Source organism: Nilaparvata lugens, chromosome 11 (assembly GCF_014356525.2).
Source record: "Nilaparvata lugens isolate BPH chromosome 11, ASM1435652v1, whole genome shotgun sequence".
Taxonomy (NCBI): Eukaryota; Metazoa; Arthropoda; class Insecta; order Hemiptera; family Delphacidae; genus Nilaparvata; species Nilaparvata lugens.
In genome coordinates this window covers 5,457,114-5,470,747 of record NC_052514.1, presented here as the reverse complement: position 1 = coordinate 5,470,747, position 13,634 = coordinate 5,457,114, and the positions used below count along the sequence as shown (strand labels likewise).

Genomic DNA, 13,634 nt, shown 5'->3' with positions numbered 1-13,634 from the left:
TGTTGTGAGTTCAAAGTCCAACTCCAGGTAGAATCGGCAACCTGTTGCATGTGTGGGTTCGAAGTTTAAATACAAGTGCACAAAATAAGAGATCATTCACTCCAAAAATGGATCAGCCACCTGTGAATGTCAGAGAATGTTGTGAGTTCAAAGTCCAACTCCAAGTAGAATCGGCAACCTGTTGCATGTGTGGGTTCAAAGTCCAAATACAAGTGCACAAAATATGAGGTCATTCACCCCAAAAATGAATCTGCCACCTGTTGAATGTCAGAGAATGTGTGAGTTCAAAGTCCACTCCATGTAGAATCGGCAACCTGTTGCATGTGTGGGTTCAAAGTTTAAATACAAGTGCACAAAATAAGAGGTCATTCACCCCATAAACGAATCGGCCACCTGTTGAATGTCAGAGAATGTTGTGAGTTCAAAGTCCAACTCCAGTAGAATCGGCAACCTGTTGCATGTGTGGGTTCAAAGTTTAAATACAAGTGCACAAAATAAGAGGTCATTCACCCCATAAACGAATCGGCCACCTGTTGAATGTCAGAGAATGTTGTGAGTTCAAAGTCCAACTCCAAGTAGAATCGGCAACCTGTTGCATGTGTGGGTTCAAAGTTTAAATACAAGTGCACAAAATAAGAGATCATTCACTCCAAAAATGAATCTGCCACCTGTTGAATGTCAGAGAATGTTGTGAGTTCAAAGTCCAACTCCAAGTAGAATCGGCAACCTGTTGCATGTGTGGGTTCAAAGTCCAAATACAAGTGCACAAAATATGAGGTCATTCACCCCAAAAATGAATCTGCCACCTGTTGAATGTCAGAGAATGTTGTGAGTTCAAAGTCCAACTCCATGTAGAATCGGCAACCTGTTGCATGTGTGGGTTCAAAGTTTAAATACAAGTGCACAAAATAAGAGGTCATTCACCCCATAAACGAATCGGCCACCTGTTGAATGTCAGAGAATGTTGTGAGTTCAAAGTCCAACTCCAAGTAGAATCGGCAACCTGTTGCATGTGTGGGTTCAAAGTTTAAATACAAGTGCACAAAATAAGAGATCATTCACTCCAAAAATGGATCAGCCACCTGTTGAATGTCAGAGAATGTTGTGAGTTCAAAGTCCAACTCCAGGTAGAATCGGCAACCTGTTGCATGTTTGGGTTCAAAGTTTAAATACAAGTGCACAAAATAAGAGATCATTCACTCCAAAAATGGATCAGCCACCTGTTGAATGTCAGAGAATGTTGTGAGTTCAAAGTCCAACTCCAGGTAGAATCGGCAACCTGTTGCATGTGTGGGTTCAAATTTTAAATACAAGTGCACAAAATAAGAGATCATTCACTCCAAAAATGGATCAGCCACCTGTTGAATGTCAGAGAATGTTGTGAGTTCAAAGTCCAACTCCAGGTAGAATCGGCAACCTGTTGCATGTGTGGGTTCGAAGTTTAAATACAAGTGCACAAAATAAGAGATCATTCACTCCAAAAATGGATCAGCCACCTGTTGAATGTCAGAGAATGTTGTGAGTTCAAAGTCCAACTCCAGGTAGAATCGGCAACCTGTTGCATGTGTGGGTTCAAAGTCCAAATACAAGCCCGCAAAATAAGAGGGCATTCACCCCAAAAACGATTCGGTGACCTGTTGTATGTCTGGGTTGTAAGGGGTCATTCACCCCAAAAATGAATCTGCCACCTATTGAAAGGCAAAAGTTCCAATTTCCAAAAAACCTCGATAGCATGTGACTTGACTGATCGAGCATAAAATGCTGTATAGTATAGAAGGAAGTATAGCTTGAAACATTCCAACCCTTAGATTCCAAAAAAACCCTTTGGGGGTGGAGCTGAAGCCAAAAGTCTGATTCACCTTGACCCCCTGTTTGCATGCGACTTACATGATCTGGGAGCCTGTTGTCCTCAAGAATCCATGGAGAGGGTGGAGCTTGAAACTTTCCAGCCCTTGGATTTCGAAGAACACTTTAGAGAGTGGTGCTGGAGGCAAAAATCTACAGATTTTTCATACATTCATCAGGTCAGTATTTTCGTTCTTGGGGTGAAATATTTTTGGTTACTTGCAGTTGAACTCAATTGAGTAACTTGGACAGTACACTTCATTCGGTTAATCTCACTGTGTAACTTACAATATTTTCAACTGTTGAATGTGTTTTTTGTTTGTTTCATTATTAATAAATCAGTATAGCTGATGGTCCAGTTCTTGTGCTACTATTACTACTTGAACAGTAAAGTTTTTCCTGTGCTTATTTCTGTGAATTCAAGTGTTGAAACAGATAAAATAATGAGTTCAGTTCGTTTGTTTTGTCAATATAGAAAATATCACTTACACACGATATTGTCTCCTTTTAAGCTATGAAGTAGTCTCAATATTTTACTTGGTTTACAACAAGCTTGTTGTAATAAGCACTGGCACAACAAGCATGTTATCACACTACAATAGAGGATGGGTTATATTAAACCGTGTCCACTCTGAACAAATGTTCGACAAACATTTTTGTTGAAAAAATTTGGGCAAATTTTATTATGTTCGACAAACAATGTTTGCCTGTAGCCAGTGTGGACGCGTCACCAAAGAAAATATTTGTAAGTGGGAAGAACAGGTTTTATGTTTTACAGCTGTCATCCCTGAAAATGTTAGAAAAAAAATAATTTTTTGTTTGATAAACAATGATTGTCCAGGCTTTTAAAAATGTTTGTCCCTGAGCTCCTCAAAAAGCATGTTTTTCGAACATGTATGTCGAACATTTTGTTTTGTGTGAACACGTTGTTCAATTGTCTGTTCAATTCTCTCATTTTCCGTTATAAAACATTCCCTATTTCTTCATAATAATTTGTATCAGCACTTGTGATACAAAGAAATGATCTGTAGCAAATTTTGAGGCAACGTAGCACACCACACTTAATACGAAGCAGTGCTTTGTATCAATGGAATGGTGAGAGCAGTGCAGTGAACGAAGCGTGACCTTGACAATGATGGTGCTTGGAGCTGAACTGGAGAGCTCAATGACCCGGTCACCTAGTAATATCAATTTATCAGCTGATTCAAGTAACCACTTTTCCTTTCATATTCCAACATGATAATTCATTATCTAAGCTTCGAACGTCTTCTTTTTCTTCTTCTTCTTCTTCTTCTTCTTCTTCTTCTTCTTCTTCTTCTTCTTCTTCTTCTTCTTCTTCTTCTTCTTCTTCTTCTTCTTCTTCTTCTTCTTCTTCTTCTTCTTCTTCTTCTTTTCTGATAGTAGAAAGTAAATTCTTTGATTGATACTAGTAGTTCTGTGAACAGTGGACCTCACGCAGTATTATCATCCACAAGTATCTGATGTCACCTGTTCTAGTTGATTCAGTTGAATCATAATTTACTTTAAAAAACTGTTATTTGTTTCATTCAAGATCAAAAACTCACTTATGTTAATAAACTCAATTATGTTAAACATGGTGATGATTCACGATTTATACAGTTTCGTGATAATCTTCCAATGTGATAAAAATATTTCTCAACTATTTTAAAATTAATTTTTTTGCAATCAAGAATATTATAATTTCTTCAGCATTATTCAGTTCATTTAATCATTTTTTATTTTATTTTCAATCACCTATTGCATGTGTTTTTCAAATGTGAGAATATTGATACTGATGGGCACGCATCATAAAAAAATATTGAAATCCTATCTTATAGAAATAGACACGGCCAGACATTTGTGTAATGCATGCAATGCATGCAATGAATAATCCACTTGCAGCTGATTGATTATGAATAATTCTATAGCCTGATTGATCCTATCAAAGTGATATCAGAGTATGGAGGAGTTCCTTTTCTTTTCATATTATCCTTAAAATGCAAAATTTCAAAAAACCTTGTTTATATATATCGACGCGCAGTTGAAAAATAGTTTTTTGTGCAACTAGTGCGCAAAGTGACTGTTTGCTGCACCGAAAGAAACGTTTACGCCCGAGCCGTAGGCGAGGGCAGAATGGTTTCTTGAGTGCAGCAGAGGAACTTTGCGCACGTATTTCACATTAAGTTTTTCCTACAGTTACCATTGAATATGAGAAGTGGTTAATTATGGGTAAAATTACCTGAAATCCATCAAATGTATATGTGTGTAATTTTATTATTGATAAAAACCTTAATTTATTGTCAAATTGAATAAAAATGTTGTCCTTGGTTATAATAATTAATACTAATAATTTGCGCGTTGTGCTTCGTTGCACCTCTGCTCACTATAGCAGCCACAGCAGTCACTGTTACCAACTTCATTTTGATTTTGCTGCACTGTTGCTCCATATAACCTACTAAGTATTTTGCGTTGCCATGTTGCAAATCTGGAGTGCAGAAAAATTTTTCCCGCACTAGAGCGGAAAAGTGATTCTTTGCGTTCTGTAATCAGTGCAGCAATGGCCACTTTTTAAGGTAAGTGTAGGAAAAGAATATTCCTGCCAATTCTCATAGAATTCTATCAACCCGTTCGGCTGTAAATGCGTTACATGCATACATACATACAGACGAAAGAAAATCCGAGTTGAAACATAGACCTCACTTCTTTCGGTCAATAATTTCTAAGCTTCAAACGTCTTCTATTTCTTTAGCTTCAATCTTCTATTTCTTCTCCTCCTTTTCTGATAGTTGAAAGTAAATTCATTGATTGATATAATGTTATGACTGTAATGATTGTAATGACTGTAGCAACTTGACGTTGTTCAACTGCGAACAATTATAACTTATTATTGATTGATTGATTTATTACTTTATTCATGTAGATTACAATATATACTGGCTTTCACACTTATATACAATAACTTACAATGCAGCAAAATTATAGTTGAATTTACATAATATAGACTAAGAAAATGATTTTTGAACTCCATATGATTATGAAAAATTTATTGTATGAAAGCGGCTTAATATTGTCAAAACCACTAGTTCATTGACCAAGTTGGGATAATTATATCATGATGGCCAGATCGGCTCTATAATATGAAAAACGCAATAATAATGAAATATTTTGTGAAAAATAGTTTATTCCATATAAAAAACATACAAACTAGATTATAAAGTTTACAAATTTGACTTGAATCGATCAAACGTGACTTAATGGTATGATGATAATGTAATGGTAATGATGAGTATCATGGTGATGATTGATGCGAGTGCTGAGATGCTTTGCGAGGTCTTCCAGTCTCATCCAAGTCTGAAAAAACAGGAAAATGATGGGTTTCATTTTTGTAAACTGATAATTCCAATTGTACAAGCAAGTTTTTGTAATAACAATTTCTAATAATTCCAATTGAACTTATTGAAGGAGAAAATGATTCTAATATTTATTTATTATTTATTTATTTATTATTCGTGGATACAATATTACAAGTCATATAAATATGATTGGGTAGGAACAACAGTCCCAAATTTTGATAATGTTACATGTGTAATATAATGAATGATATCATCTCAATTCCGTGTTATCGGATGGGCACGTTAACTGTCAGTCCCGGCTGAAGTATGACAGTTGCAAGGCCCATTGACGGCTTAAATTATATATTCAGGCGGTGGAACCTTCCCGCAAGGGACTCCCCACCATCAAAAGCCTTACGAATTTACTTTTTTTCATCATCTCAATGAGTGATGAATAAATCTGGATCTCCACATATCAGTATCAGTCTCCTGTAGAGTGAGAATCTTCCGATTTCTGACAGGAGTATTGATACTTGCTCGGCTGGGATGAGTGGCCATAGTCCCAGATACTCGAGGAATCTCGTGATACTTTACTGTACAGAACATGTAACTTATCTTATAGTGATGTGTGGGGTCTAGCTTGATAAGTTATGATTGGGTATACCGAATGACAGTATGTACAGGTGTAACAGCTGAAGACCATACATTCGTGGAGTTCAAAGCCAAATTTAAGACAGTGAGAACGCTCATAAAAATTTCAAGAACGTCAAACAAGAGAACAATAATTTTTATCCTATTATATTAAGCGAGCGATTTCTGTATACATATATATTTTTTTATCTGGTTATTTATAAAAAAAATATTAACTGGTTATTCATGTCCAACGGATCTCAAAAACGGCTCTAACGATTTCCACGAAATTTGGAACATAGTAGGTTTATGATAAAAAAATTTGATTGTACTAGGTCTCATCCCTGGGAAAACTCAAAGACATGGAAAGGATAATAATTATTATTCATTCTTGGAAAAGCAGATTATAATTTCGTCGTCGATCGAAACAGAAGATGCGTGTGTGGGAGAGGAACAGAATTATTTCCAGCTGTGTAATCAATCAGCGAGAAATATCATCTAGAAATTTCAATCGACTTGATCAAAATGATCTGATTTGTTGACATGACATGAAAACCATTCTAAACTAGAGTATATCATAATTTCCAAAGTTAATCATCATTTGACAGTAAATTTCAAGTGATTAGTGAGTGTTATTTTGTTATTCAATTTGGTTTGTGAATAATCTGATCTAACTGTTTTGTTTTCAAATGTTTGGACTGGAAATTGAACCTGAATTCAAGTGTATGGAACATAATCTACTTTCTGGACTATTTATATTGTTTAAATCAAAACTCGGGGAAGAAACAGTTTTGGGCTGTGCCTGTTAGTCCTTCCCCAATCATTCTGAAGAATTGTGTTCTGTTTATTAATAGTTTATAAATAGCGAGGGAAGCTCGATGTCCAGATAATAATCTTATAAGAGACTTTCACTAGACATTTTTTGTCGTTGCAAATTTCATGTAGAATCTATGGTCTTCGGCTTCCACACCTTTCGTGGTACACTCTGTATGTACTAGATAAATGTATAAACATACTCACAGTGGAACTTAGTGATATCCCTTGAAACCGGAAGCGTATCCACTTCCGCTGCTACCACCATGCCCAAAGGTAGTCGACGAGTAGGAAGTCGCTCCTCCGTGACCTCCACTTGAGTAGCCCTTGGATCCTCCATAAGATCCTGATCCATAGGATCCTGATCCATAGGATCCCAGACTGCTGCTTACGTACCCTCCATGTCCACTGGATAGGCCACCTGAGTATCCTCCGTGTCCACCGGATAGAGCACCTGAGTATCCTCCGAGTCCACTTGAGAGACCACCCGAGTATCCTCCGTGTCCACCGGATAGAGCACCTGAGTATCCTCCATAACCACCTCCATATCCGGAGAGGAGAGCTCCACTGCTGTAGCTTCCACCGTGTCCGCCAGAGAGCAGACCTATGCGTGAACAATAAAATTTTCGTATAATTTTTCGGTTGTTTCAGATTTTTAAATGAATACATTGAGAAGAATCAACACAGAATTGAATCATCATACATCAGTCTGACAAAAATTCAGACTGGATGAAGATATTCACAACAGAACAACGTCCATTAATAATTTATTGAATAACTCTGGAGTATTTCCACAAAACAGTGTGAAGTGATGGAAAATGAACTTTTTGTTTTGTCAGGACTCAAACTTCTGACGAGCCCTGTGAGGTGAGCCCTATTTTAATGGAGAGCTTCAAAACAGTCAGATCTCTAATTTACCAATATTCATTCTATTCATCAATAGGGTTCCAATTTTTACAAATATGTTTGAAAATAGTGAGTGTTGAAATACTAATAATCCCAAGAAAGTATTATTAAGAGAGTTTTTAGTTTTATATCTCGCATGAATCTTACATTGTTATCAATGAAAGTAACTGATAAAGTTTATAATTTCAAAGACCCAAGACAGTTTGTATTATGCTCTTATTGCATAAATCTTACATTGTTACCAATGAAAGTCACTGATAAAGTTTATTATTTATTTATTATTGCATCAAACGTGATTCTACCATATTTTGATCGTTCAACATGTTTTGAAGTGAGAACCCACTCACCAGATCCAAGTCCGCTTCCAAGTCCGTGACCACCCCCAAGTCCGCCTCCAAGTCCACCTCCTAGTCCGCCTCCAAGTCCGCCTCCAAATCCACTTGAGAAACCTCCAGCACCTCCAGCGCCTCCCGAAGACACCACCACTGGAACTGGTTGAGGAACCACAATCGGCTGAGGAACTGATACGGGAACTGGTCGGTTAACGGTTACTGGGTACGGCTGGGGAACTGACACTGGAACAGGGTGAGGAACTGGAACGGGTACTGGGTGGGGAACTCTGACGGGGTAGGGACGTTCAACGGGAACTGGGTATGGACGGTTAACAGTGACCGGGTATGGCTGAGGAACTGGAACGGCTACTGGTCTCGGAACAGATACGGGTACTGGGTAGGGTTGTGGCACGGGAACTGTGCGGGTAACTGTGACGGGGACTGGTTGGGGAACTGGAACTGGTACTGGTTGGGAGACTGTGTTCACGGTGATGGCACCGCCTCCTAAGCCTCCTCCTAATCCTCCTCCTAGTCCTCCTCCTAGTCCTCCTCCTAGACCACCTCCGAGTCCTCCTCCGAATCCTGAACCTCCTCCAAATCCTGAACCTCCTCCTCCATGTCCGCTATAAGCGATACCTCCCAATCCTCCTCCCAAACCTCCTGAGAATCCATGACCTCCTCCGAAACTGCTCACTCCTCCTCCCAGACTGTAACCTCCTCCGTGACCCCCGGAGTAACCTCCGCCAAATCCTCCTCCTCCGTAACTTCCTCCTCCAATGCTGTTAGCTCCATGGAGTCCGCTCAGAACTCCTCTCTTCTCGGCTTTCTTCTCCTCTGCCAAAACAGAGAGAGCGAGAAGAGCTACTGCGAAAATCTGTAACTGAAAAGGAAAGAAGATTTCATTTTATATGTTTTGTAAAATATCGTGAACACACTAATTCTTAGATATCTCAATCTCCTATGTTATATACAAGATAGTGTTATGAATAGACAGAAAAATATAAATCTCATTACCCTTTCTGAATTATTTTATCACAACATGTTTAAACATTGATGCCATTTTCTAGTGATATGAAGTAAATGAATAAATACTGCCGGGAGATTCTTGAGAAAGTGATAAAATAATTCAAAAAGGGTACTGAGATTTATATTTTTCTTTCTATTTATATCACAAGTAGCCCTATACAGAAAAGAGATATATTATAAGATAGTGTTATGTTCATGTTTGTCTAGTTCCATTCTGCAAATATTTCGAAACATTTCTCATAACAATATTGGATTTTATCACTTCTCTAGTAAGATTGCCTGTGATTGGTTTTCAGGATGTTTTGTTCGACAATTCTCTATTGATTTATACAAGTACATCATCAAAAATGATAGGAAGAGGAAAAATAAGGTGACCTTGTGCTATTCCTCTCCCAAATTTAGATAATTTAGTCTGATATTTAGTCCACATAGTCCGAAATAGGTTAAATATGTTTGCTTATTGATTCATTGGAATTTAAATTGAGAGATACCTCTACAGAGAATCCTACCACAGTGACATCTCATAACATTGAAATCACATGACTGTGATGAATCATGAATATATTATCTGGAGATGAATTAAGAATAACTCTAAATGCAGGGTTGTTGGTGACGTCTCTTAGGAAAAATATAATCCCTCTAATGACATTATATAAATTATTGATTTTGCAATCTCAGTGCATTTGTTACACTCACTTTATTATATCCTATTGAAGATTACAAAATCACTGTGCGCGAAGTTACTGTACTAAGTGCGCTCTTAATCTCTCATCAAATTACAATAAGAAGTTATTACCCTTTCTTCTTCATCCAATAATCTAGTTGCGTTGCAGCAAATTAAAGAAGCTTTTTCATGAACAATCTCTTTCATGAACGGATTTCTAATTGAATATTGATATAACTGACTGGTGCCAAAGAGTCGAAGAGGAGCTTTGTGAGATTCAATGAGTGTTATACTGGGAAAAAGCTCTATTCTGACATTTAAGGAAGAAACTTTATCATGAAAAATCTCTTCGAGATTATTTCTCTGAGTGGATAGGCAGTTTCCTTGAAATAGATTTCCAAATTGACATCTAATAATAACAAATAGAGAATTTTCAATCGAAAAATAGTATTGATAACTGACTGGTATCGAAGAATAGAATAGAATAGAATGACTTTTTTATTTATGTTGACGTGGAGAAGTTTGGACAATATTGTCCACTCTACCACTTGAGTGAAGAGTGAGAGAGAAGCTCTGACAGAATTCAAGGAGTATAGTAAAGTTCTGGAAAAGTTTTGTTGTGATATTGAAGAAATAATATAATTGAATCAGTAAGCTATACTTGGAATTCACACAACAGTCACGGAATAAAGAAATATTGTTTATTAAGCCATGCTACAGTTTAATCGAATCAGATTCCATGAATTGATATCCAATGAAAATTTGAAGAAATTGATGGAATCTCAATATTGAGAATGGATAATAATAGCCCTATTCAGGCATGTTTGGAAAATTCACGGAGTTTCTCACTCAATGGGATGAACACTTTAATCAAGAATTTCTGAACTCTTCAAATGAGATGAAAATGAGAGATCAAATGAATTCGGAAATTGTCATTGACAAAAAAAACTATAATTTAAGGCTCTGGTATCACAATCATTCGTTCATTCATGATAGAATAATACATTAACTTAAAAAATGTAATGGAAATGAGATATTGGATTAATCCATTTTTGAAAGATGATACTTTAAAAATTCAATGGAAATGAGATATTGAATTAATCCATTTTTGAAAGATGATACTTTAAAAATTCAATGGAAATGATATATTGAATTAATCCATTTTTGAAAGATGATACTAGCAAGGGAAATTCAGATCTTGCGGCTCTGTTGCAACGAACAAGGTATTTTATACAATAAGTATGTGAGTGTCTTAGAAGAAAATATTGGAGAATTTGATATCACCAACTTACAAATACTATTATGATAAACTTGAAAAATGTGATGAGAATGAGATATAAAATTAATCCATACTTGAAAGATGATACTAGCAGGGGAATTCAGATCTTGAAGCTCTGTTGAAACGAACTTATTTTATATAATAAGTATGTGAGTGTCTTAGGAGAAAGTATTGGAAAATTTGAGATCACCAACTTACAAACACTATTATGATGAACTTAAAAAATGTGATGAGAATGAGATATAAAATTAATCCATACTTGAAAGATGATTCTAGCGGGGAAATTTCAGATCTTGAAGCTTTGTTGGAACGAACAAGGTATTCTAAAGAATAAGTATGTGAGTGTTTCAGAAGAAAACGTTAGAAAATGTATGTATTTATTTATTTCATTTATTTGCAATACAAATGAGACTAATGTAATAACATTGGTAGATAAATTTTTTATTCAAATTCTTATTTTGGTATATTCAGGTAGATATTGATATATTTAAATAGTTTGGATATATTTGATATATTCAGATTTGATAAAGTAATAAGGTAGTCCTTGTGCTATTTTCCTTCCAAGACACAGTCCAAGATGAGGTTAGAATTTCACGTGTACAATTTTCACAAAATTCTTGTCCAAAATAAACATGAAAGCTATAAATTTTGAATTTAGATGGCTTGAATTAATAAATTGATTAGGAATATTCCACTCAATTATCACTACTTGTACCAAATAATATTGAGTTATTTGAGAAAAAATTGGAATCATTAAAGAAACACAAACTTGTAAACACTCATAATCTACAACTGTAATCTATAATCTGTATTATCTACAACTCAAAAATACTATTAGGAAAAAATAATATTGAGTTATTTAAGAAAAATTTGGAATCATTGGAGAAACACAGACTTGTAAACACTCATAATCTACAACTGTAATCTATAATCTGTAATATCTACAACTCAAAAATACTATTAGGAAAAAATAATATTGAGTTATTCAAGAAAATTTGGAACCATTAAAGAAACACAAACTTGTAAACACTCATAATCTACAACTGTAATCTATAATCTGTATTATCTACAGCTCACAAATACTATTAGGAAAAAATAATATTGAGTTATTTAAGAAAAATTTGGAATCATTGAAGAAACACAAACTTGTAAAAACTCATAATCTACAACTGTAATCTATAATCTGTATTATCTACAACTCACAAATACTATTGGGAAAACACAGGTCATTTTCAAGAAAACTTGAATGAACAAACTGAGGATAACTAGTGAAAACTGTGCAAGAATTTCCAACTCACCTTTATACGAATCATGCTAAAAGTTCTTGTTGAAACTTATCAAACTTGAATGTTGAAGAACACTACACTGAACTGCTGAGAGAAGCAGATGAACTGTGACTTGGTAAGCAATGCCGCCAATATTTATATGAATCCCAAACACCGCCCCGGATTGGTCATTCATTCACCATCATAATATTCCCGATGCATTTCTGGGGGACGAGACGCTTCAAGATATCTAGAGTGAGAGAGAGACAGTTCAGTGTGAGAAAGAGTGTTTTAGACACAGTGAGGAGAAGAGAGAGATGGTGAGCGAGAATGAGAGAGGGTGTGTGAGAGATTGAGAGTTCAGTGTGAGAAAAAGTGATTCAGACACAGTGAGAAGAAGAGAGAACGTGAGAGAGAATGAGAGAGGGTGTGTGAGAGATTGAGAGAGAGAATAAAGAGTGGTAGAATCTTCGAAGAGAAGGAAAGTGGAAATCAGGAGATGAAGGAGAATTGAAATAATAGGCGAGAAGAAGATGCATTTATTTGAAGCAAAGATATGGGAAAATAGGTAATAAGAATATGTATGAATTCGAAGCAAAGATATTGGAAAATATGTAACAAAGAAAGAATATAAATGGAAACAAGAAGAGGATAAATAACTACTATAGTTAGGTCCACGTTATAATGTCAGTGGATAAAGATAGAAAAATAGCGATGCCGATTTTCTGAATAAATTATTTATATTTCTACACTGTCAAAAACATAATTGGCATCGTTGTGGACCTAGAAAAGGATAGTACCACCGGCTTTGTCGAATGATAGACAAGGATAGCAAAACCAAAGTTAATCAAATATTGTCATTATAACGTGGACCTCAATATAGAAGAAGAATGAGCTAACAAAGGAGAAAAATAAAAATGAAAATAAAATTCAGTATAATTTATCAGCTGTGATTTTTGGAGTGAGTTTAGTTTTGTTTTCTTGTTTTAAAATTTCGAAATAATTCAATGTTTTAAAGTTTTGAATTACAGTTTGGTGCAATATTTTTATTATTTTCGGTTTCCAATCTAATTGAATTCTAAATTTTGATTTGTTTTTCTGGACTCGGAATTTGATTCAAAGTGAAGCAACATAACCCACCTTTTAGACATTGGCTTACTTGTAAGCTGGGTTTACACCAAAGTTAATAACAAAATGTTAATAACTCAAATCCTTATAGATTCTATTAGATTGAACATATCTTATCATACACCTGATGAACATTATATCAATCTGATAGAGTCTATTAGAATTGAGTTATTAACATTTTGTCAATAACTTTTGTGTAAACCCAGCTTACTATCAAAATCCGGAAATGGAACAGTTTTGGGCTAGGCCTGTTCATCCTTTTCTAATCATGTATTTGATGTGTGTATTCTTAAATGTAAAATAAATAAATGAATAAAATCACAGGAAAAAAGCAAAGCAGATGAAAATGTAGAGTATGATCAGATATTATTATGATCATGAAAATGGGAATGTAGAATATGAGATGAATATGGA

At 35.4% G+C, this 13,634-nt stretch overlaps 1 protein-coding gene across 2 annotated transcripts; it reads right to left on the bottom strand.

Moving 5' to 3' along the window:
* Positions 1–5,006: 5,006 nt before the first annotated feature.
* LOC111045206 (glycine-rich cell wall structural protein-like) lies at positions 5,007–12,303 on the bottom strand. Of its 2 annotated transcripts, none has more exons than XM_039437465.1 (4): positions 12,126–12,303; positions 7,874–8,738; positions 6,828–7,224; positions 5,007–5,196 (listed from the first exon to the last, which is right to left on the bottom strand). In XM_039437465.1, the coding sequence occupies exons 1-3, from the start codon at positions 12,138–12,140 to the stop codon at positions 6,836–6,838; spliced, it is 1,269 nt and encodes a 422-aa protein (XP_039293399.1). In that variant the 5' UTR covers positions 12,141–12,303; the 3' UTR covers positions 5,007–5,196; positions 6,828–6,835. The 2 variants fall into 2 exon arrangements, with proteins under 2 accessions (XP_039293399.1, XP_039293400.1); XM_039437466.1 differs by having other exon boundaries at positions 7,874–8,732; positions 12,126–12,226.
* Between the last annotated feature and the right edge of the window lie 1,331 nt (positions 12,304–13,634).